This window comes from Cuculus canorus, chromosome 12, assembly GCF_017976375.1.
Source record: "Cuculus canorus isolate bCucCan1 chromosome 12, bCucCan1.pri, whole genome shotgun sequence".
Classification (NCBI taxonomy): Eukaryota; Metazoa; Chordata; class Aves; order Cuculiformes; family Cuculidae; genus Cuculus; species Cuculus canorus.
The window spans coordinates 22,295,427-22,320,366 of NC_071412.1; the positions used below are offsets into that span (position 1 = coordinate 22,295,427).

Sequence of the window (24,940 nt, forward strand, 5' to 3'; positions counted from 1 at the left end):
TCTCATGGAGTCTCACTGCAAACAGAGGACAATGCATGTTCCCTGCTGTGTGGGACAATGGTGTGTGTTCCCAGCAGATCACTGCAGCAGAGCCACCGGGTTCTCCTCCAGGAGAAAGCCCACCGCTGGGCAGTGGGTGGGAATTACCTGTCTGTACCAGAGCACAGGGTCCACCTCCGCTTGCCGGCTGCACTCGGAGCCAGTCTTCGTCTCAGCGGTCTCTTTCCCCAGGTGGCTGGCCTCGCTCAGCTTCACCTTCAGCCCCTCAGCACCCTGGCTGCTGGACAGCTTGGATGAGTCCTCCAGCTTGGGGATGATGACGGATTTGGCCATGTCAGGACCTCCTTGTTCCTTGGCCTTACTCAGCCCCGACTTGACGAGGTCTGTGAGGCTCGGGGCCTTGGTAAGCGTTGGTGGCATGGGTGGCTTTTGTTTCCACTCCTCTTTGAGTGCTGCTTCCCTCTCCTTCAAGCCCAGCTCCGCTTTCTTCTCCAGCCCTCGCTGCTGCTGCTGCTCCAGGCTCTGCCGCTGCTTCTGCTGCTCCTCATATTGCTGGCGGTAGGCAGGGTTGGTGCTCAGGAGGTGCGCGTGGTAGCCCTGCTCATTGTAGCCATAGGGCGGCACATAGGCGTACTGGTTGTAGTAGAGGGACTGCATGTACATGTTGGGGCGCTGCTGGATGACCGAGGGCTGCTGGCTGGAACCGCCGAGCTCTGCCTTCTTCTCCTCACAGCCCTCACTCTTCACTTTTGCCTCGGGGTTCTCCTGCTCGTCATCCTTCTTCAGCTTCAAGGCCTGCGCCTCAGCTGGGGCCTGGCCGCCAGGATTCAGGGGCCCCGGGCTCGCCTGGGGGTACCCGGGGGAGTAGTAGGTGTCGAAGCCTTGGTAATAGGGAGACTCTTTGCTCTGCGGCTGTGGGGGGAAAAGGGCTTTTTTGGCACCTTCCTTGACCAGCTGCTCGGGATCCTTCGCCTTCACACTCTCCAGCTTGCCCTCCCCATCCTCCCCGGCATCGGAGATGTCCGAGTAGGCCGGGCTGTTGGTCTTGACAGAGCTGGCCTCTGCACCGTTCTGGGTGACGATGTGTAGTGGGGTCAAGGGCTGGGCTGGGTTGGTGCTGTCCAGCCTGCTGCCACTGCCAATGGATGGGCTCGGCGCATTGTCAGTGAAGCTGTAGATCTTATCTGCCTCAGCCTTGATGCTGGCGAGCCGGCTCTGGTGGGGGTCGGAGGAGCCATTCAGCAGCCCCTCGCCTTTCGTCCCCACATCACTGGATTCCCCCCGGAAAGGGCTCTTCCCTTCTTCCGCTCTGCAGGCTTTGCCAGGAGTCAAAGGGTTTTCTGCCTCCTTGGGCTCCTTCTTCTTCTTGTCTTTCTTTTTCTTCTCCTTGGAAGGGGTGAGGGCGGGGTTGACCGTGAAGGGCTCGCCCATCACCGTGGGTTTGGGCTGGATGGGTTTGAGCTGTGGGCTGTTGGGCATGGTCTGGACGACGGTGGCAGCGAGGCCGGCGGAGGAGCCGGGGCTGGCTGCGGTGAGGGTGGCTGTCTGGAAGGTGTAAATAGGTTGCGGGGGTATGGCTGGCGCAATGGGCCTGGCCGACTTCAGACTTTTGGAAGGGATCTTCTCTGGCTTAGCACCAGATGCCTTCTTGGACTTGTCCTTGTCAACACATCGCTTCTCCAGAGAGTCAAAGCCGTCATTGCTTGTCTCATCAGCCACTGAGGGACCATCCTCAGAGCCATCATTGGACAGAGCACCTGGGTCCATGTCTCCTTCCCCACCCAGCTTCTTCTTGCAGGGTGCCTTGGCACTGAACTTGCCAGATGGGGAGGGGCTGTGGGGCTCCATCAGGCGCACCTTGGGAGTGGCTGAGCGGGCTGGTGAGAGCGAGCCCTTCTGAGCGGCGGCGGCACCATTGCAGCTCCCAACGTCCGTGTGCAGGGAGGGCTCCTCGCCGTACTCACTGTCCACATCTGCCTCCAGCTTGCTGTCATCATCAGTGTGCGCGTGGGCCTGGTGGTACTTCAGCCCATTGATGTGCTTGTATTTCTTGTTGCAGTTGGGGTGGGGACAGTCGATGAGGATGGGAGAAGGGCAGTTCCGGTCCAGGACAGCCATCTCTACCTTGACTGTGGCGGGCGGCACAGCTGCTGAGCCCATCGAATTTGTGCGGATGCGTTTGCTGCCCTTGGAGTCCTCAGAGCTGGAGTTCAGCTCCATGTCAGAGAGGGGTTTACTCTTCCGCTTAGTGACAGAGGAAGGACTGGCTTTCACATCCTCCGCTGTGCCAGGCGGTGTGCGGTGGTCTGAGGAGTTCTGGCTGCCCCGGCGTCCCTTGCTGTTGGCTCCTGCCCTGGTCTTGCTGCTGCTGCTGGTGCCTTTGCTGTCGGAGGTGGCAGCAGTCTCATTGACTGGTGTGTTGCTGTTGGGGCGCATGCGCTTGCCCCTGCCCCGGCCATTGCGCATCTCCAAGTCGCTGGTAGGAGAGTCGCAAAACCTGCAGCAGGAGGACAAAGAGGTTTTAATGGAGAGATGACCATGTCAGGCTACACCAGCTGCATAGCAGCCCCGACTCGCTGTAGGTCCCACAGCCTTGTGCCCCCTACCACTCCAGTAAAGAGGGATCAGCAAGTGCTCAATTGGCAAATGCTCAACCCCCTCCAGCCTCATGACTACAAGAGCATGGAGCCATGGGAGCAGCTCAGCTGGGCATGGAGGAGATGCTGACCCCAGGGCAGAGCGTGCCAGGGGCTGCATGGGCTGTGTCTGTGCACTGCACTCTGGCAAAGGGGATGGGACTGCATGGCCAGACCCACTGCCCACTTACCGGGGAGGTGCCCAGTCGTGCTGCGTGCAGTCCAGTAGCGTCCCCACGTAGGTCTTGTTCCTCCAGGTGACATTGACCACCAGCATACCTGCAAGGTGAGGGGAGAGGGTCAGAGGAGCCAGGTGTGATCCCACCCTTCCCTGGGCACCGGAGTAAAGCAGGATCCACCCCTCGGGAAACAGCTCAGCTCTAGGGCCAGAGGAAGCTGGACAAAGGGTCTTAGGAGAGGCAAGACCCCAGACTCTGGGCTGGATAAGCACCAAGATGGGAGCTGAAGACCCCTGGCTAATCCCCTGTCAGCATGACTCCAGCCAGCGTCCACCCAACCTCTCCTCCTTCACCTACTCCGCACTCTTGACTCTTCTCATGGAGATGTTAAACTTGGTGACCCTCAGTGGGCTGCAAGGTCTGGGGAGGACCTGAAGATCCACATTGGCTCCATGCGGATTGGGTGGGGTAGAGAAGGTGATCCCAGGGAGTGAGGGTCATGAAACCCCTGGGGAATACACAGATCCCCCCCAGCACAGACGTGGACCCTAGTGTGGAGTGATGGCCCCTGTGTATGTTCCCGAGCCTCTCAGCCCCCTGGAGAAGGCTGTTATTGCCACTAGATGGCAAACGGAGCCCAGCATCCCGGCACCAGACAGTACCTCCTGCAGGAGAACCCAGCCCTGGGGAGCACCCCTGTGCCCCTCTCTGCTTCGCTTCTGTACCCTCGGCACCAGGGTCTCTGCCTGAAGAACCGGGCACAGGGCCGTGTCCCCTCCCAGCACAGAGCAAAGGCAGCAGGCATTCAGAAAACCTACTAGTCTCAGCTTTTCCATGCCAGCTCTGGAGGAGAAGCAGCCTGGCTCCTGCCTGTACCAAGGATGCTGACCCTTGGCATCTCTTCTTCAGGGTCAGGGGTCTTTGGAAGTATCGTTCAACTTTATGAGTATTTCCTCCCTGTCACGGACCGCTACGATTGCTGCTGAAGTGATTGGGAGCAGAATCTGTTGCTTGGAGCCAGGTAAAACCCAGGAAATAGGAAAATCGTTTGCAAGAGCTTACGAGTGCGGCAAGATACCCAGTCATGCAGCCCCAGGAGAGGGATGGAGCCATGGGAGCACAGAGCAGCTGTGCCTGAAGCACCTTTATAAATCTCAGCCCATATCCCTGCTGTGCCATGCAAATTGCAGGCTTCAAGGAGCGATAACATAAAAAGACCATGTCCAGCACAGGAGTCTCCTTCAGGAAGAGAACTGAAATGCAGGTCTTCCCTTTTCCTTTTCCTCCTGGAAAATACTGGGTGCTCTGGTGGGAAGACACGGTGCAGACACACAGAAAAGACCTGCAACCAGCTCATCCTGGTGAGCAGGAGAGGCCAGATCCTGCTCTCAAAGGAAGGTGCTGGGCACGTGCCCTAACACAGACATGGCCAGGATGTGACACTGGAGATGTCACTTTAGAGTAGGAACAAGGAGCAAAGCCAGCTGCTGGGAGAGAATGATTGGGAGGAGGGGGATCCTGATCCCAGGCATCCCAAGGAGGGCAAGCGGAGTCTTCCACCTCTGTTCCTCCTAAAGCAGCTTTTTTTGGGCAGGACAGTGCACCTTTTCTGAAAACTCCAGGGAAGCTGCTGGCAGCACCCTGCACCCCAACCCAGGACACCTCCACAGAGCTGTGACAGGATGCTCCCAGGGGCTGCAGGAGGACCAAGCAGCCACTGAGGGACCAGCAGCCCCAAACCAGACCCCAGACCAGAAACCAGTCCACCCCTCCTGGCCACGGGGCACACAGGAGCCACTCCCTCTGCCCTCTCTTCGACAGCTCAATCCCTCTCCAAATCCAGAGAAGAACACATGGGCCGCTGGAAGTTAACTCCATGAGGAGCCACCAGATTCTCCCGAGCACCCTGGGGCTGTTGTTCCAATACTAGAAAGGACGTGCTGGCAGGTTTCTTCCCGTGCTGATGCAATGCAAGGAGAGCAATGGAAGCTGAGAGGTGAAGCATGCCAGCACCCGGCCATCCCTTTGGAGCACCAGCCCTCGGAAATGCACCAGCCTATACTGAACCCACTGCAACCAATCGTGCCAAACCCCCTCCTAATCCTCCCGCAAGAACCCAGGACAATTTAAACCCCAGGTTGGATCCTAAGCAGCTTTTTTTGCTCTCCCACCAGGGCAACGCCCTCGCGGCCCCAAGGCTGCAGATGCTCTTGTGGAGAAGAATCCCACTCTGATACCTCCTGGTTTCATGGGAAGGTGACACCTTGGATGCTCTTAAGGAACAGACAGCACCCAAACCTGGTGCAAGCTGCTCAGCATCCCAGTCACCGAGCGCTCACACCCCTCTCCTGGGGCCACGGACCTGTGCCCAGGCCTCCATCCTCATGCTCCCAGAGAAGCTAGGCAGAGGAAATAAAGCCTACTTTGCTCCCAAGGATGCCTGGCAGAGCAGCTCACAGCTCCAGAGCCTCCATGTAAACAAGCCCTGTAATCTGGTGCCTGGCAGCTGAAGCTGGAGCCCCAGATGGTGTCACCCGGGGCTGCCCCAGCCATGCCTCAGGGAGCTGGATGCCAGCCAGACTCCTGTCTGCAGCAGCACACTGTGCCCCGAATGACCAAATGGCCTCTGCGCGGAGCTGGCAGATACTTTGAGCACGAGAAGCTGTGCATTAGTGCTCCTGCAGCTCCCTGCGCTGCCAAGCCAGCAGATACTGGACACAGAGCAGTGGTGACAGGGGAGCACTGGGGATGGCACACAACAAACCTCTGCTTCTCTACATGGATTTGGGGGGGTCACAGCCTCCCCAGTCATCAGTGAAACGGGAGAAGGGTGCAAGGCTGCAGCCCCAAACTCTAGGTTGCTGATCTGAGAGTGACAGCATTCACAGCCGTGCTGTCACAGCTTCTGGCTGCAGAGCAGCATGCTGAGCCTGCACGTTGGCTCTGCAACCCTGAAGGGCATTTACAACTGCTCATTGTTTTGGGAAAAGCCATTAAAGCCAAGGAGAAATCCATATACCCACTCCTTGCTGCCTCAGCCTTGAAACCTCCCTCCTGCTCTGGGTCTGAGCACACCCCGCGGCAAAGCAGAGTGTGCATGGAGGGGATGGTGCAGCCCCTCTGGAGCCCACGGCCCACCCATAAGCAGTGCGGTCCTGGCACACCTGCCATATCCCCAGAGCAGCAGTGGGAGCCTGTGGGTAACGGCGAGGCAGCACGTTCAGCACACAAAGCCATCAGATCTGGGATCAGGCTTCCTCACGGACAAGACAAAGCCTTCCAGCCTTGGCCCTCACCCTCCATCTAAGCCTTCCCCATCCTCTCCCAGTCCACTGTGTCTCTACCCTTCTCCAAGTGAGGATGTGTCCACGCTGGCATCTGCAGAGCATGGAGATGTTGGCAGGAGCACAATCCAAACCCCCGGAGCACACAGAACTTGGCCATGGGTGACCTGCTGCTGCTGCCCCAACAGCAAGCACAGGAAAAGATGCAGATGTAGTTTGCTGCCATTTTCTTGGTGCTGCCACATCAGGATTCTCACTGTTCCAATGGTCTCCAGCCACACAGGCGTGCTCATTCATGCCAAATGCACCTCACTTGGATTTGCAGATGTGCTTGTGGAGCAGCTTTCTGCTCCAAATCCTTCAAGTGGCAAGAGACGTCCGCTGCATCCCTGTGCATTTCACAAGCTCCACCTTTGGGCACCCACACCACACCTAGCATGTCCTCCAGCACCACCTTTGACTCCTCCATTAACAATGGGAAGGCAGGAGAGATGCCAGGCAGGAAACAGGGACAGTTTCACCCTGAGAAATGACGCTACGCCAACACGCACAGCTGACCAGCAGCGCCCAAAGTCAACAGTGTGATTTGTCTTCTGCAGTGCTGGCTGCAAAAGTCATTGCTCCTGAAGGTGGCAACCAAGCAGCAGCCGGCAGCGAAGGATCTCTGAGCAAGTTCATTGCGTTCCTGCAGACTAAAAATAGCCCAGCTGCGGGGAAAGCACAGGGTGCCGGCGGGGTACACTCTGAAATGGGGGCTGCGGGAGTTATGGGTAGTGCACAGACAGGCAGACAGCCGCAGAGCTCCATAGTGGGATGAGGAGCAGGAGAAGAGGGAGAAGAACCAGACAATGCTCCCACATTACTGCCTCTCAGTCAGGATTTGGGGAGGAGGTTTTTGTGCACAGGGATGCTCCCTTTGTCCCTCGTCGCACAGTCCCTTGCGCTTCTCTGCCTGCCAGGAGCCTCTTCTGATTTCCACTAAAAAAAAGCCCCTACAAGGTCCTAGCTCTCACAGGCTCTGCTGTTGCCCATGAGGGTCTCCAGCAGTAAAAGCATGCTGGGCGCTCAGCGGAAGCCCTTCCCCAGGCTTCCTCTTGGTGGATGCACCTCCAGAAGATTCCCCAGCCCCAGGGTGCACAGAGCAGGGCTCCCCAACACCCTTGCTTTGCAGGTCCTTGTCCCCACCAGGAAGCACAGCTCAAAGAAGAGGATCCTTGGGCCTGATTTCACAACATGTGGTGTCTTTGCCTTGGAGCAGCAGGAAAAATGCCCTTAGAGTTCTCAGCTGCCTCAATCCAGACAAATTCTTCCCTATGGAATGGACAGTGAAGCAGAGAGAGCAGAGGAGTGTGGAGGTCCCCATCTCAAGCCAGCACTCCTCCAGCATGGTCCATGAGTTCCTCTCTTCCCAAGTAGCTTAGGTCATGATGCTTTTCCCAACGGGAAAAAATTCAGTGCTCACTGTCTCCTACCACAGCACTCACTCCTGCATCAACCACTGTTTCCAAACCAGTTTCCCAGCAGGGAGAGATGAAAGGTAAACTGGGCCCATCCTTGTCTTCCCAAAGCACAGGGCAAGACAGGAGCTGCTCCTGGGAACTTAGGTTTCAGTTCAGCTTCCATCAGAGATAACGCAGTTGCAGTGAAGAGCAGCCAGCAGATAAAGGACAAGAGCATCCTTCTCCGCACACAATGGCTATGGAAGAGCAGGAACAGACATCCAAGAGGAGCTCTGGGGTACCTGGCCGAGATGAATCACCAGCTGGCCTCCACCACTGCTGCTCCTTTTCACCTTTGAGACTCTGAGCTCCATTTCTGCTTCCAGACCCCAGCCGATGCCAGACGCAAACATGAGGAGCTCACCCCGCACCTCCCAGAGCAGAAATATCCACCATCCAAGGCAGACTGGAAGGAAGGCCAGGTTCCAGCGCTCATCGTGGTTCACTGAGCCACCCATTCATCCCTGTGCTCCTTGGCAGAGCCCCAGCAGCAAAAACTCATCAAAGGACCTAGGAAAGCAACCCAAGAGGAGCGCCAACAGAAACAAAGATTGGATTGGCTTGGCAAGAGCGCCAAGTGCCTGATCTCCTGCCGAGGTGATTTTGAAAGCTCCGCTGGGGTTTTTTAATCCAGCAGGAGATTTCTGCTGCCTCCCAGGGCTGGAGTGGTTTTGTGACAGCGCCATGGGTTGCCAAGCAGAAAGGAAGTCAGCTCCACCGTGTTCTCGGGCAGGCTGGCACGGCCGCTCCTCTGACACTTCCAGAGCAAGTTGGCTCTTGCAGGAAGGTGAAGAAACGGCAGCTGGGATTTTCACCTACTGCTGGGCACAAGGATACAAATTTTGGCCCATTCCTCCCTTTGCTGGAGAGGTGAAAGGCTCCTCTGTGTCCTGACCACCCAGTCAGTCTCCTTCCTGGAAGGGTTCACAAAGCGTGTGGCCGTGACACCTGGGGACAGCGTTAAATCAGCACAGGGGGGGCTGGGCTGGTGGTTGGACTGGATGAGCTGAGACGATTTTTCCAACCTCAATGATTCCATGGTTCTATTGCGTAGGGAAAGCCTAGGATGTGCCAATAAGCAACACAGCAGGGGCACAGGAAGGAAGGGATTGCCATAACCCCAAAATGACATTGCAGAAGAGCGAAAAGCTCTCTGGTGCCACTTACCGTCCTCTGTCTCCTGCCAGACGATACCCTCCAGGTTCACGCTGGTCCCAGGCTCGCAGGGCCCCAGGCACTCGGGCTCAGTGGCCAGGGCAACGTCACAGGTGTTGACACCCACCGAACGGGTGCGCACCATGATCTGCTCACAAGGCGACGAGATGTCGTTGTTCACGACTGGGACGAGAAGGTGCAAGGGCAACACCGCAGGCGTAGAGACCGGAGACTCCATCTGTGGGGAAGGAGGAAAATGCCGGTCACCATCGGAAACACAGGAAGGAGAGCAAGTAACAACAGGCACCAGCATTCCTGGAGAACCAGAAGCCCAGGGCTGCCACCTTCTCACCACCTGTGCCAGCGGGCAGCTCAGGCCCTATACCCCATTGGAAGACAAGGATCTCAAGGCTCTCTCGCACCCTGGCATGTCCATACCCACAGGATGTATCTGCTCTCCTGCTTGGAAGAGTGAGCACTAAGCTCCTTCCCCAAAGGCTCTGTCCAGGTGCAGAAGCCTTTTGGCTACCCCTCGGATTTTAACACAGTCAATGACTTTGGACCTCATTAGGAGAAAAAGATTTACAGGCTTCTGCTCAACTGGCAGGACAGGACCAACAAGTAGCGGTCTCCCTCCAGCACGCATGAAAACCAATATCTTCCTCCTCCCAAATCCACCCTGTAGCCACCTGAGGACATGGGCTTTCAGATCACATCCCTCTTCTCTGAGCAAGTATCTGCTTCAGAGCCTGATCTGGCCAACATCCAAGCTGACCGTGCCAGCCACCGCACTCTCCTCACACACAGAAACCGCATCTCACAGCCAAAGCCCAGCTTGGAAAGCCAACAAGCCAACACGCTAAGTGAAACTGCCGCCAAGTCACCCTGTGCTAAGGAGCCAAGGTCCTTGGCCACTCTGCCGTGCAAGCAGATCACAGCAGCGTTAGGAGGAAAGTGGCTGACAGGCTGATTTCTTTGCTGGTCAAGGGAAGGATGGGGTGGAGACCTTCCGGTCCTTCAGGGCTCACCAGCCAAGCCAGCTGTTGTCAGCTGTCCCCTCGCCTCGGCTCACAAGGACTCACAGCATTTTGGGGCCAGCTGCTCTCCTCTCTTTACAGTTTATGGTCTAGGTAAAATCCTGAGCAACCTCAGAAAGGAAGCAGACAAGAGAACTCAAACCATCAGTGAAAGCTGACCTGGGTTTCTGTTTCAAGCAGCAGAAGATCCCTCTGGAGCACCAAGCACCACACCGAGACGTCCTCCCAAGCCTTTGCCAAGGACAGACCATTATAATGTCAGAGAGGCCAAGCTTGCCGGCCACCAGGAGTGGACACGGACACCAGACCAAGGCCACTCCCTACCTTGCTGCTGGCTCTCCTTGACCAGCACTGCTGACAGACCCCAAACACTCAGACTCCCACTCCAAACCAGCACCTCCCACTCCCTCTCCTGCTCCCGCCCCTCCATCCTTCAGGTGAGACAAACAACTCCAGCAGCAGCTGGCACACCCTACCTGCCGCACTGAGTGGCAGCTGGAGCATTCTGTCTCCTCACCTGCCCGTGACCCCACAGAGCCTTTCCACACCCTCAGTGACACAGACACCCCGGCAAGCGGAGATGCTGCGAGACGCAGATCTCAGCAGGAGAGTGGAGAGGAGGAGATTCCAATCACCCAGTGGTGTCTGCTTGCTCCTACGGGGACAGCTGCGGGCAGGGGACACCAACGCGACTTCAGAGATCTTCTGGCTCTGCCAGGGCAAGAACACAAAGCCCCTACTGCCCACACCCCTCTCTTCGCCCTCCTGCATCCTCTCTCTGGCTGCATCCCCTTCACTGAGTGCTGAACATGACCTGGAGGCAACTGGGAACACAAGGTCCTCTGCTGGCAGCATAGTTCCTCTGGGAGCCCATCCCAAGCTCTCCATCCTCATCCACCTCTGACGCTGCCCCAGAGAACGAGTTTGGCACAAAATACCCCATGCGCCTGCTGGAGAGGAGGCAAATCACCCTAAACCCCAGTAGCTCTATCCTGCGCATCCCAGCAGGTGCAGGAGAATGCTCCAAAGCAGCAAAAGGTTTCTTCAAAGGGGCTCAAGGAAGCAAAACCCTCATGCAGGCCATGTCTGGCAAAGCAAATGCAAGTCCCATGTGATGAAACTGGCCAAGAGGAGCCAGGCACAGCCAGGAGAGGAAAGGCCGGGGCAGTGACAGAGAGCGCTCGCTCCACTGTCCAAGAGCATCAGCTCTGTGGGATTTGGAACTGCTCAGCCTCCTTCCACTCTGCGACAGCACCCCCAGTGCAGCGCAGGAGCGTTTAATTACAGCTCCAGCTCTGCTAATTATTGCCCAGTCACATTTGTGGTGCATAACGAGCAGCTGGCTGAGCACTCTGACACGCATGGCGTCCAGGTGGGATTTCATGTTTCACCTTTCTGGTCCCTCGCCCAAAGCTTTGCAGTAAAATGAGCTCAAGTGGCTTCTCCGAGGGTGAGGGCAGAAGCAGAGCCGCTCTGCTGGGACGCAGTGGAAAGGCCAGCTGGAGAGAGTGCAATGGGTCAGTCCCTGTACTCTGTTCCCCCCGACATGTGCCTGATCTCCTGGTGCCACAGCTGTGCAGCCTCCTGCTTCCCCGAGGATCCCGATTTGCCTGTGGGACGGCTGGGGATGTCGGGATGGCCCCGGGTACCACAGGGTGGCTCTGCCAGCCGCTCTCACTGTTAGCAGGCATCCAGCTCCCTCCACCGGGCCAGAGGAGACACCAGCATTGGGGCTGCAGAGCAGCGCTAAGCCCCTCCAGCAGCTCCTTCCACATTCTCTCCCGTGAGCGACGATGGAGCCAGAGATTGCCTCCAGCTTCTCAAAGCAAGCCCTACATGCTCTGGACTCCAACACTGACACACACCAGCCCCTGAGCAAAGTAATTGATGCTTCTGGGCCCCAAATACCCTTTTTCTTGTTCCTTGTCAGGAGGCTCCAAGTTTAAACACCAGTGAGCGTAACCACGGCTGCTGCAGCGAGCTTCGACATTAGATGGGGGGGAGCTTCCCCGTGCCGGCACTGGCCGTCCTCACTCGCCTACTGCCTCCCCTCCCGATCACCCTTTGTGTTCCTGGTGGTGGCTTTCCCATCATGAGGAACGTGCTTCCTCAGCCACCGAGAACAGAGGTGGAACGGAGCCAAGCCCTGGTGGTGGCAGCACAAGTTCCATTCGGTGGGGAAAAAGCAAATTCCAGGGCGCTGCCGATGGCACTGCGCAGTGCTGGTCTTGGGCAACGGGCGTCGGGTGGGTCGCGAAAACCCACCCCCCATCACAGCCTGCACTGGAAGGTGGGATGGGGATCCACATGAAGGGAGAAGCACACAAAGCAGCTCCTGCCATCTTAGAGCTGTGCCAGCACGGCTTTGTTAGCATCAGCCACCACTAAGGGGACATCAAGCAGCAATAAGCTAACAGAAGGAAGAGAAGAGGGCACAACAAACCCCAAACCACCACACTGCTTTTGACGCCAACCCAGCCTACTCGCACTTATGAGTGTTTTGGTTTGCTCTCAATAATCAACATCAACCAGGCAGAAAAGTGCTTTTTTGAGCAAGAAAAGCCACCAAGGACATCAAAACCCACAGAAGAAAAACTAGCAGAGATACTTGCAGTCCATCAACAAGGGCAGAGTGGGTGCAAACAACCACAAGCTGCAGGGCACCCACAGAGCAGCATCCCTTTCACCTGCCAGAAGACAAAACATGGACCAAACCTGCTCCATCGTGGAGCATCACTAGAGGCTGCAGCCCATGCTTCCCATGCTGTTGCATAGCTTAGCCCAGAGCTGGGAACTGTGATGCTGTCACTCTTGTCCCGCTCAGTCACTGCAACTATAACAGTCTGCTTTTTCATAGCAGGACCGGGGCACATGAGCTTCCAGCTCCTAGAAGAGATGTAACCAGGTAGCATCTTTGGTGGGCATCACCAGAAGATCCCCTGTGGGAAAGCACTGGAGATGTGTCCAGGTCAATGGTTGAAAACACTGAGACAGAACACAGATCACAGAACAGAATCATGGAATGGTTTGGGTTGGAAGGGACCTCAAAGCCCACCTAGTTCCACGCCCCGTGGCATGGGCAGGGACACCTGCCAATGGATCAGGGTAGGGCAGCCACAACTCTTCTGGGTAACCTGGGCCAGGTCCCCTGGTAAGTGCTCCCAACCAGAGCCCATCTTCCTGTGAACACGGCCAGCATTGCTGATGGGTTATTGGCTTCTTACTCCGCTGCCTTGCCTCCAGCAACCTAGCACCGCCAACGCCAGCCAAGTGTCCTTCAAGCCAGGAAGCTGAGTGGAAGAACAACCATGGGGCATAGTCCTGCTTATAGTTATTTCCTTTTCCCAGCCCAACAAGATAGTCAGGCAACTCTGCCCAAGGGAAAGGCCCCTTTCCTGGGGACCTTTTCAACCACCAGTGCAGCCCAGCTTCCCAGTGCTCCCCTTCAGGGACGTGCATGTGATCTTCTCTTTGCTTTCAGGGCTAGAGGCCATCATCTCTCCCCAGGAACTGGCTTTCCAGCAAGGTCCGAGCCCTGCACCCAACCTTCTTGCAGAAGACAGTTCTTCAAGCATCTGAAACACCTCCGCTCATGATGCCCACCCACAGCAGGATCCTCCAGCAGCCATTCCTCTTAAGCAACTCCCCTCACATTCACTTTCTGGCTTGTTCCCACTAAAAGAGGTTCACATAGGAAGACCAGAAGCAAGAGGACCAAAGCCATGATTACATGACACATTTGCTTCTTTGGACCATGTGAAATTCACATCCAAACTCTTGTAGCACTCACACAGCCACTGTCAACACCAACGCGATTTGACCAGCGCATTAGAGCAGGCAAAGGCAACATAAAAGGTTCCTGGAGTGCCTCGGTACATCAGTCTCCTGGGAGGAGCGGATAAATCCAGGAGGGCTTTCACAAACCACTTGTGATGCAGCTCTACCACCGTTAAAAGCCCACTGATAACCACTGGCTACATAAAACCCGGCCAAAGGATATGGAGGTTACAACAGCCAAGCCAGAGACAACCCTGAAGCCCAGATCCACAGGGAACAGCAGCAGCTTCAGGGCAGGTTGTTTTAACCCTGCCAGCTCCGGTGGGCAGAGACCTACAGGATCTGCCTCATGCTCCAGATCCCAGCCAGGATCCTGAGCACCAGGCCACAGATTCATCCTGGATCAACCCACCATACAAAAGCTCTAGGGCCGAGGAACACACAGAATCATAGAATCATGGAATCACTGTGGTTGGAAAAGCCCTCTCAGCAAATCTAGCCCAACCTCAACCAAAGGCTGTGGAAAGCGCTCCAGAGCTGTAAAAACAAGACAGAGAGGAGCTTCTGTTTGTGCCAACTTGAGAACGGTTTCACCAGCCACAAGCTGCTGCGTTCCACCCTCCTACCAAAGCCCAGCCCCTTCAAGAGCCCTGCCTCGGCCCATCCAATGCCACGTGCTTTCCAGTCGGGATACAGCCTGGACAACCGGTGCCATAAGTCCTCCTGGGGGCCAGGCCCAGCTCAGCATTCAGCTCCAGCATTTCACAAGTGTGAGCACGCGCACCATGGCTGGAGAGCAGGAGAACACTCCAGAGCGTGGGGATCACCCAGAGGAACCAACAGGGACGGCTCCTTGCCTCCTGCTCCCCTTCCTCGGCCTGGGAGGCTATGCCCATCAAAGTGGCACATCCAGCACCGCGCTCGCACACCAAGCCCTGCTTCCCAGCACAGCACAAGACATGCTGAGCATTGGACACTCGCTGCGAGGAGCCGGGCAGTCCCTGATCCAGCCTGTTCGCGTCCTCAGGAGTGGCGAGTCAGACAGCCACTTCCTCAGGCCAGGAGAGACATCCCTGGCCTGGTGCAGCCACATGTCCCCTCACTGGGACCACACGGCTATGGCCCAAAGCTGCAGGCATAAACAACCAACGCAGGGACCCAAGCTGCCTTCCCGAGGCCGCAGCTCCCAGCTCCTTGCAGGCAAAAGGAGATCCCAGAGGAGGAGAGCACAGGGGCTGCAGACACATCTTGTTTCAGTTGCATCAGCAACTGCTGAGCAATTAATGGAAGGGAAGAGGAGGAGGAACAGGGTGCGGAGAGAGAGAAAGGGATGCAGCGAGCAAGGGAAAACGATTTCCTCCTTCCCTAAGGAGAGGGGCACTGTACACAGCTGCGGTCGCCTCACCCACTGCATCCCACTCCCGGAGCATCTCCTGAGCTGTACCTGGATCACTAACAAGGCTTTCTTTGTGCTTCAGCCCCCAAAGTCCTTTTCCTCTTAGCCCCATAAGTGTCCAACCCTTCCACATGTAATAAACAATCTTGCACGCTTCCCGCGAGGCACAAACCATCCCAAAATACACGGTCAGGCTGGCACCACTGCCAAGGGCTATCAGGGACTGGAAATGGAATCGTCATCCCCTGCCCACAGTGAGCAGGAGAGTGGAGCTCATCCCTGGGGATGTCACCCTCTATAACCTCCATGCTTTGATCCCCAAGATCGCAACTCCCCAGGCACAGCCTGGAAAGCAGAGGTGCTGTGGTGTCAGAGAAGCATCACTGCCAAAGAGCAGTGAACCACGCACCAGGATCCATGGCCAGCGTTGCTGCATCATTAGCCACAAGGAGGAGATCCATAGGGAAGAGCCTGAATGCAGCGGTACCAAGAGCTGGAGCCAAAGCCTCCAAGGAAGGGGAGATCAAGCAGGAGCTGTTGGTCTGATTCTCAGCTTGAAAAGCTGGTCCAGAAAGGAAAGAAGAGAGCATCCATCAGGACTGTTTACAGGGTCTGCAGCTTTCTCACCTCTCCCTTCCTTTTCATCATACCCAGCAGCCCAGCCCACTGCTGCTGCCTGCTTGAGGCAGGCTGGCAGCTCCCCTCACCTCTGCTCCTGCTGCCGGAATAAAGCGCAACAGCAATTTTTTGCTCTGTTTAATGAGTGTTGGGGACTGGCAGCACTCTCAGAGCTCCAGGCCTAGCCATGCCCCCACTATGTGATTCCTGCTGCAGTTCAGCCAGCGGGCTTGCAGCTCATGGACAAGGCTGTGCCAAGATCAGGGAAGCATCCCCTTGCTCCCAACAACAGATAAGGCAGCCAGAGATGCCTTGAAACCCATCGAGCATGGAGCAAAGCCCTCGGCTGGACCCCAGGCCCTCCTCCGGCTTGTCAGCAAACCTGGTGGTGGTGGCTTCACAACACCAAGTAAGCTGTGCTCCAGGTTCAGGGATGATCGAAGGAAAGGAACAAAGTGCTCCGTGCCAAAAAGCTGCCAGCTCAAGTGGGGAGCTGGCAATAAAGGCTCACCTGGTGTGACCAGCCCACTTGGCACCCCTGAAGGAGACAACAGAACAATTCCCTGTTTCCAGAAAAGGATCAGACACACAGACCCTGTTCCAAACACCCAGCTGCTCCTGGTCTGTTCATGTCTGACTGGCGGATCAGTGAGGAGCTGGTGCGGTTCAAACCCTATGGGCTGGAAACCCCATTGGCCAACTGCTGGAAATCTGAGCTTTGCTCCAGCAAAACCACCCTTCGCTCATGGATGCCTGGTTTTTAGGGATCCAGGCTGTGGGTTGGTGCCAGGCAGCAGACCCCCACGTCCTCCATGCACCAGGAAGGGCAAGCTATGCCCCAGCCTGCGGTTTAGCCAAGTGACTTTCTCCTCAGCCCCTGGGAAAAGTCGTTAGAGGAGGAGAAGGAACGGGCAAGGACACCCGCCCTGTCTCCATGTCCCAGGCAGGCTCTGATCACAACCTGCACAAGGAGCCACCAGGCAGCCTCACAGCAAATCCAGAATTTGCCAGGAGAGGTACAAAGCACTGGCAGTGATCGATAAAGGCAAGGTGCCATTCCAGGTCAGATATCAACAGGAGCCTCCTCCTGCACAGGCGGGGAGCCAGGCCAATTATCTGTCATATGCTTCACGCCATGGTGCCAGAGCCAAGCAGAGATCGCCCGGCTCCTTCCCAAATAACATCATGGAACCGTGCAGACACAGACAACCAGCTTTGTTCAAGCCCGCACTTGCCGGCTGTGGGTGAGCAAGTGTTTCAGCTACATGAAGGCATACAACATCCGGAGGCTGATTCTCCTCCAGCTCCTCAAAGGTGATGGGAACCCACCAGCTGAACAGCACTCTGGGGCAACTCGGGGGTTTGTCCACTGTCACGCTCAGCCCCTGTGTTGCAGCGTTGCAGGCTGTGGAGGTAGAGCTGGCTGCTCCATGAATGCCACTCCTGAACACAGAGCTGAGCAGTCCCGTCTCCTGCACTGGCAGCAGCAAAACAGCCTGGGTGAGAGGAGGGTGCTCCCAGCTCCGCTCACAGCTACATTCATAGTCAAGTGCCCTGGTGGGGTTTGCTTTAAACAAATTGATTTTAAGACATTGTTTCCTCAGAAATTCCAATTTTACATGGCGTTTCCCTCAAGTCCTGTTCCCCTGCCAGACCGGAGGGATCAGCCAAGAACCACCCACACTGTGTCAGCCAAGAGTCGCAGCGCTGACCCAGTGCACAGCTTGGAGGGCGCTGGCTTCCGGAGCTGCCGTCTGCCAACATCACATTGACCTTTTTCCCTGCCTTCTGTTTTCCGGCGTAATCCCCGGACGCAGCCACTCCACAGCAAGATGCCGTATGATATTCCCCACGGAGTTCTGGAGCCTTCTCTCCCCCTGGGATCAAGAGTGGGAAGGGTTTGCAGTGCCTGTTTGACAGTCCTGGAGAGCAAGAGCAACGCCAGTCCCACCACTTCCAATGAGCATTTCATCTGAAGTTTTGAGCAGGAAATCAAATTACAGGCTGAGATGCTGAGAATCGCTTGCTGGGTTTGTGTTCTCTTCAGCTGTGCTGAAAGATTCCCAGAACAGTGGTGGTTGCCCATCCTTGGAGGTGTTCAAGGCCAGGTTGGATGGGGCTCGGAGCCCCTGATCCAGGGGGAGGTGTCCCTGCCCATGGCACGGGGTGGGACTGGATGGGCTTTGAGGTCCCTTTCAACCTCAACTGTTCCATGATTCCAGGGTTCAGAGATTCACCAACATAAGACATGCAATAACTGAACACCTAACCTAATCGCTGACAAAAATATGACCCAAAACAATGATCCTACCTTCGGTTTTGAATGAATAAACAACACTGGGGGGGGGGGGGGGAGGAGGGGCGAACTGCCAACACACCATCACCACTGCTCAGAGTGGAACAGCTAGATTTGAAAGGCCTCAGGTGCTGACAGGCGAGCACGCCTATGGAAAAAGCTTTACTCAGGATTTCTGGCCCAGTTTGGCCCCATCAGTTGAGAGACCCCAAGCAAGACCACGGCATGCTGCCCAAGGGACTGGAGGCTCCTCAGAGAGGCGAGACCTCAGCCACCCTGGATCTGAGCAGCAAATCTTCCCCAGTGACTCCAAAGAACACTGGGAGCTTGTCCTTAGGGAATTAAGAACCTCTGTATTTTCACACCTGAGCTCTGTCACTGCAGGGCATGCGTCAGTGAGCCACGCACTGCTCCACTGCAATGGCAGGGGAGCCTCCAGCGCCAGCCGAGTGTGGGAGCAGGAGCTGCTGATTTGGGAACAAAAATAAGCCATCGTGTATGGAGCCAGGCTCTGTCCCAGCCGAGCTTGCGTGCTAGAAGGGTAAGAAGGGGGCTGTTTGCTGATAGCTTAACGGATTTAAGGGAAGGATTAACCATGGCTTTGCTGATGAGGGTACTGATGGCAACCTCAGAGCAATCCCATGAGCATGGGGAGGCGCTGGAAGAGGACAGGGACAGGGGAAGGAGGCTACAACAGCAAACCCAGCAGGGACAGTGGGCTTTGTGTAGGGAACTTGACCAGCAGCTGCTCTTCCAGGCATGAGCAACCTTTGTTTTCTGCCAGCTCCGAGTCCCACCATATGAGAGCATGGCATCCTTTGGGGAACAGAAGGAGCCCAGAGAACAGTGCAGCCCTCAGCCATGAGCAACAGCACCCAAAAAAGAAGAGACATGGAAGGCCTGGAGGTCAAGGACACGGTGAAAGCCCTGGTCTGAAGGCAGGAAGGAGGCAAAGCCTGCACAGAGATGGAGATCAGCAGCATCAGCTGACTCAAAAAAAGCTTTCTTCAGAGCTCCACAAAGCGTTCACAGCCAAATCAGGCTCACCTCCAGGTGGACCTAACTGATAAAAATCAGGAGGTGGCAGATCTCCGGCTCCAGCTCAGCCTCACCCAGAGGAACACACAACCAGAGGGGGTTGTTCCAGCAAACCCGGTATGCTGGGCACCAGGAACAGATGTCAACAGATCGATGGACTTGTCTGGCCAGATGGAGCCCAGCAACACGGGTGTGCTCCAGCCGGGAGCAGCTCATCCACCCTCACCCAGAGCGGCTGCTCAGCGAAGGAGCATGGCCCCCTTAAGAGGAACCACAACCAGCACAGATTGAGCTGAAAGAGGGTGGGGATATTGCTGAGCTCCAAGCCTGGTCTGAACCTTATCTGCTGCTCTAATCCCTATCAGTGTTGATACAGATTAAAGGATTAGTCGGGATTACTGCAGCCAACCCCCTCTCACCCAGGCAGCCAGGATGGGTGTGGTGCTGCTGCAACATTCCCCCTCATGCCCACAACTGTAAGAAGGGCAGTAGCTGACCCAAAGCACTCAAAGAAGCTTCTCCAGGAGCAACAGCAGCCTTGAAACATCAACTCATCCACAAGGGAGTGAGGCTGGGCTGTCCAGGAAGAAAACAAAGCCTCATCGGCCAGAATCCCAGCAGGAGTCAGGTTTGTTGTGCCTACCTACACAGCCCATGTTCAGCAAGTCTTCATGGCACGACCACCAGCAGAAACCATCCCACCATGCTCCAACCACGGCTGCCCATTCCCACACTGGCCCCAAGCCCTCCTTTAGCAACCTGAGCAGCATTGGGAAACCACCTGGTCAGAACCTGCTGTTAGTGTTGTTCAGCACAGCTTTTAATTGATTGTTTCCCTGACCCAGCTCCCCACATGGTTGCACAAACCCTGGAGCTACAACGAGGGCAGAGGTGGGCAGGAGCAGGTGGGACACCTCTGGTGCACCAGCAGAGCTCCAACCATCATGCAAGCAAGTGGGAAAGGTCCTTTGCCCAAGCTCAGGCTGAACACGAACTTTGTGATATTCATAGAATCATGGAATCGCTGAGTCTGGAAAAGCCCTTCACGCTCATCCAGCTACCGGCCCAACCCCCCTCCTCATGCCAACTGGACCCTGTCCCCAAGTGCCATGGCCACACGCTCTGTGAACCCCTCCAGGGACAGGGACTCCACCCCTGCCCTGGGCAGCCTCTGCCAGGGCTTCACCACTGCCAGGAAAGAAATTCAAAGGCAGCTTCCCTGACCACTAGCGGAACATCTCACATCTCAAGTGATAAACCAAAAAACTCCCACAAAGAATTTACAGTCCTAGAGCCTGGAGTGACCAGCTGGGCGTTTGGAAGCTTCCAGGGGTTGCTCATCATGCTCGCCCACAAACTGTTTTACAGAAGAAAAATTCCAAGAGTGACACTTAGGCTCAAGCAAAAGATTATTTTGGCAGTGTTATCAGAACAGTTCTCACTTCTTAACCTTCTCTTGGATGGAAGCACATTTAGGAAGACAGCCCAGATGTTGTCAATAACACAAAAAGAAACTCGAGCTGAGATATTATGGGAAACTCAGGCTCTGGAGAGCTGAGATCAATCTCCCAACACAGCAACATGGTTGTCCAAGCAAGGAGACACCCATTGAAAGGACCAGGAGAAACCCAACACGCCCGACCCCGGCCCCGTCTCTGCTCTCTCAGCACAAAGCATGGCTGCCAGATTTCTTGGGTTCCCTTAAGCTCCTCTGCCCAGTTCCAATTAAACCCCTCCTGAGTGGTTTTCCTCTCTCCAGTTCTGTAGAACTGAGGAGTAAAGCCCAACAGAGAGTGGCACTGAGTGAGCATTGGGATGGAGGCGGCGCAATGGGAACCCCAGAACAGTTTCTATTCACACAACAGGAAAAAAGAGAACCAGATCTGCCGCTGCCCTCTCCACTGCCATCTTCCACCTTTGAAGGTGGCTCCTGCCAGAAGCCAATAGCACTGCTGCCAAGTACACAACCTGAAAATCTCAAAATTCCCATCTTTAATGCCATGCACATCCTCACACCGTTGGGGGATGTGTCAACACAGAACCCATTTACAGAGACCCTGTGGAAAGGACAGCGAGTGGGGCCAAGCTCCCACAGCTGCTGTTGAGTTACCCATCGTTGGGAGCATCAACAGCTCCTGTGTTCTTACAAGCGGTAGGATGATAGGAAAAGGGCCTCAAGCTGCACCAGAGGAGAGTGAGATTGGATAGTGGGAAACATTTCTTCCCTGGCACAGTGGTGAAGCCCTGGCAGAGGCTGCCCGGGGCAGGGGTGGAAGTCCCCATCCCCTGGAGGGGTTCACAAAGCGTGTGGCCGTGGCCCCTGGGGACAGGGTTCGGTGGGCCACAGGGGGTTGGGCTGGCAGCTGCGCTGGATGAGAGGGCTTTGCCTCCTTCCATGATTCCATAATTATGATCCAGTTCCTGCAGAGCACAGCCCAAGGGCCAAACTGCCAGGGGCTTTAAACTCTTCCCTGGGTCAGGTCAGCCAAGCTCTGCTTGTAGCCATAGCCTGGTTTCCTTCAAAGGGATGCTCAGGTGCTCAGCCCCTCTGGCTCCCTTGCCTGTACACAAAGTCAGAGCATTACAGCTAGCTTTAAACCCCAAATACCAACGGAATTCCTGTACCTTGAAACGTTAATGCTCAGAAAAAAAAAAAAAAAAAAAGAATGCTTCCTGTTCGCACACCAATATTTATGCGCGGTCACTGCCTTCCCCTTCAGCCACAGGACAGCAAACAGCGCTCTGAGCCCTCACACACAACTCAGCACAAGGCTCCCTACAGATCCGCTGTCTCTCCGCACCCAGACGTGAGAGGCTTGTGCCAGCACCCGACAGCTCTGCTTGATGCATCGTCACCACCTCAAAAGAGCCAGCAGGCGCCTGGGCATTCACCCTGACAGGATCCTGCTCAGCCTCCGAAGGTGACCCCCCTGGCCCAGGCTCTTCCTGCTCGACTAAAGCTCAGCTCCAGTACTGAGGTCCCCCCTTCTCCTTGCACAGGGCCTGTGGGCAGGGCAAGAGGACACAGAACCAGAGACCTGAGACTGTCCCACCAGTAAGGAGGGTCAACATCCCGAGCCAGTAGGGCAGCACCAGGTGGGAATATTGGATTGGAGCTGGTACAGCCATGTTAGCCATGGCTCTCAGTGCGCACCGTGCTTGGCACAAGGACATCACAGCCCCTTCCCACACAATAGAACTAGGGAATCATTAAGGTTGGAAAAGCCCACTCATCTCATCCAGTCCAACCGCCATTCCAACCACCTCCCGTGCCAACTGAACCCTGTCGTCAGGTGCTACGGCCACACACTTTGTGAACCCCTCCAGGGTCGGGGACTCCACCCTTGCCCTGAGCATCCTCGGCTAGGGCTTCACCACTCTGCCAGGGAAGGAATTTTTCCCAATATCCAATATCATCCTCCCCTGGCACAACTCGAGGCCTTTTCCTCTTGTCCCATCCCTTGTTCCTCGGAAGAAGAGCCCAGCACCCACCTCTCTCCAACCTCCTTTCCGCAGTTTGCAACCTGGTGCCGAGACCTGCTTTAGCCACACTGATGATTTTTTGGGATGCTCTCGCGCAGGGAATCAGCCCCTTCCAGACAACACAACCTTGCCTCCTCTTTCCACCGTCGACAGATGAGCCACCGGGCACGCACAGCGCTCCCTCCTCCAGCCGGACAGCACTGGGCTTGAACTCAGGCCCAAGCTCCAGCTCCTCTCTCAAGAGGCTGCCAGCCATATGGGCACGCTGTTCACTCCAGAGCGAGCCCCATTTCCATTACACAGGTGAGTGGGGACCGCTCTCGCGCACAGGAGGCAGTGTTCCTGCATCCAACAGTCAGAGGGAGAGATGGGGCAGTTTGGGAATGGTGGTTTGTTCGCATAGGGAAAGAAATCCCAGCGCTGCATTACACAGCTCATCAGGGAGCAAGCTTCCCAGAACAGAATGACTTTCTGGTTTGGTAAAAACACCTCACCACCACCAATTCGAGGATGCCTCCTCCACCCGGAGCTCTCTCGGTCTGTGTTTGTGTCCAACAGGGAAGCATCCGCTCCATACAGAGGACGGTGAGACTGAGGCATGGAGGCTTCCGTGCTTGCAGCGAGGCAGGGCAGCCAGGAACCTCAGAGGCTCCATTTGCTCCCACAAAGAGCTTCCAAGTTCCCTCACATCCAGCCCAGGTTGTGGACATAAAACATGGGGACCTCCACACCACAACCAGAATTCAAGCATGACAAAGTGTCTGGCTCTTTCACATTATTCATCAGCAGCATGTGCCAAGAGACCCCAGTGAAAAAGGCTGGCAGCATTTTACATTAAATCCCAGTGCTCACTGAGTTTTAAACCAATCTCAGTGCCAGGCAGGGGCAAACATCAGCAGCTAGGAGTACTCGTCATTACCACCCCGTAGAAAAGCTCTGCGGTCAACTTCTTCTTGCAACAGGATCGATCCTGCCTGCAGCACGAGGGGACTCAGCCATAGTGCTCAGCCAGCTGGAGGCAAGGCCAAGGACAAGGGAGAGGGAGAGGGATGGACAGCACAGGCACTGCACACCATCACCACAGGCCCTGCAAGACACGGGTAGCCAGGCAGAGCTCCCCATCCCTTACCGCACGGCATCACCCCAGCACAGGCCTTGTCTCCAGTCCCATCCAGCCAGCCGTGCTACCAAAGCTCACCCTGGAAAACCCCAAGCGCCTTTATTCCCAACAGAGAAGCTCCCTGATTTGGGCCGGGGGCAGGGAGGAATAACAGGAACAGGAATATCTCCAGCAGATGTCGGCACCAAACACAACAACCACCAGGCTGCTGGTGGATTTAAATCATCTCAGAGCCCAGCAACATCTTTCCAGCTCCAGGCTGTGCCTTTCCAGCTCTCCAACTCCAGCTGCTGGCTCAGTATCTGGGAGGCCTGGGGTGGTTTTCCCTCTTGTATCCCAAAGAGGACTCCGGCTCCTGGTGCTGATCACCGCGAGAAGGAGAAGTCACAAGAATTCACCCCAAGAAGTCCATTGCTGCCATTTATCCCACACAGGGCAGCTGCCTGCCCTCAGCTCAGAACATTCGGGTGCCCTCTCGCCCAGCATGCCTCCAAGGTCACCTGCACACAAGGACTCACAGGAGAGATGGACTTCCTAGCTCCAGCCTGAGGCATCTGCTGGCAGAGGAACACAGCACCGGGTTTTCACAGCAAAACACTGGGAAAAACAGGGGGCACAGAAGATGCTATGCCTGCAGGAAACATGGAAAAGGCAGCAAATCCCCAACCAGCTGTCCTTGAAATGCAGTGAAGGGGAGAGTGATGCTCTACATCCCCTCCCATAGCCTCCCTCATTAGCAGGTTATCCTGACACACTCCTAAAGCATCAGGGCGGCCAGAGCAGCTCGGTGGTTTTTGGAGCCTTCAGGGCTCCCTGAAGCTTCCTTTAAAGCTTCCTTTAAAGCAATCTCATCACGGCAGATAAATGACGCTGGGTAATGGGGTCATTAGGCTAACGAGCAGCCTGGGAGCAAAGCCACCACATCAGAGTCCAGCCTCAACATCTGACCCCATGTCAGACAGTGAGCATTTCCATCAGGAGAGGAATTGGCTTGGTGAGTCAGTGGGATCAGACCCTCTGGCCTTTCCACCCAAATCCCTCATGAGAGCACTGGGGAACAGACTGCAGCTCACTTGTGCTGAGGGAAGTGGCGCACGGAGCCCTCGGGAAGGAGCCATGTCCCCTCCATCAGCTGCCCCATTAGCACACTGCCATCCTGCTCTTGCACCTCACGGAGATGTTTCTATGCTGTCCCAGCGCAGCTCCATGTCCCTGACAAGAGCCGCAGGTCCTGGCTTCCCACTCCGGCAAAGATGGGGCTGTGTTTCGGCACACCAGTTATAAAACGGGATACGGCGATGCCGATAGGTCTGAGCATCAACACTTACTCAGCACTAACAGTCCTTCCAACACCTCCAGCCTGGAAAGCCAACAGGAGAGAATCCTTCAGAAAACCCTCTGAGGGGTATCGGACGCAGCTAC

The 24,940-nt window shown here is 56.0% G+C and overlaps 1 protein-coding gene across 1 annotated transcript in view; it reads right to left on the minus strand.

Moving 5' to 3' along the window:
- ZNF609 (zinc finger protein 609) overlaps positions 1 to 24,940 on the minus strand; it is a 33,209-nt gene that overhangs the window by 2,614 nt on the left and 5,655 nt on the right. Inside the window, exons 2-4 of the mRNA XM_054077657.1 lie at positions 8,766 to 8,991; positions 2,828 to 2,915; positions 148 to 2,497 (exon numbers count right to left, since the gene is read on the minus strand). Of these exons, the coding sequence (XP_053933632.1) occupies positions 148 to 2,497; positions 2,828 to 2,915; positions 8,766 to 8,991 (2,664 nt within the window). The remainder of the gene's footprint in view (positions 1 to 147; positions 2,498 to 2,827; positions 2,916 to 8,765; positions 8,992 to 24,940) is intronic.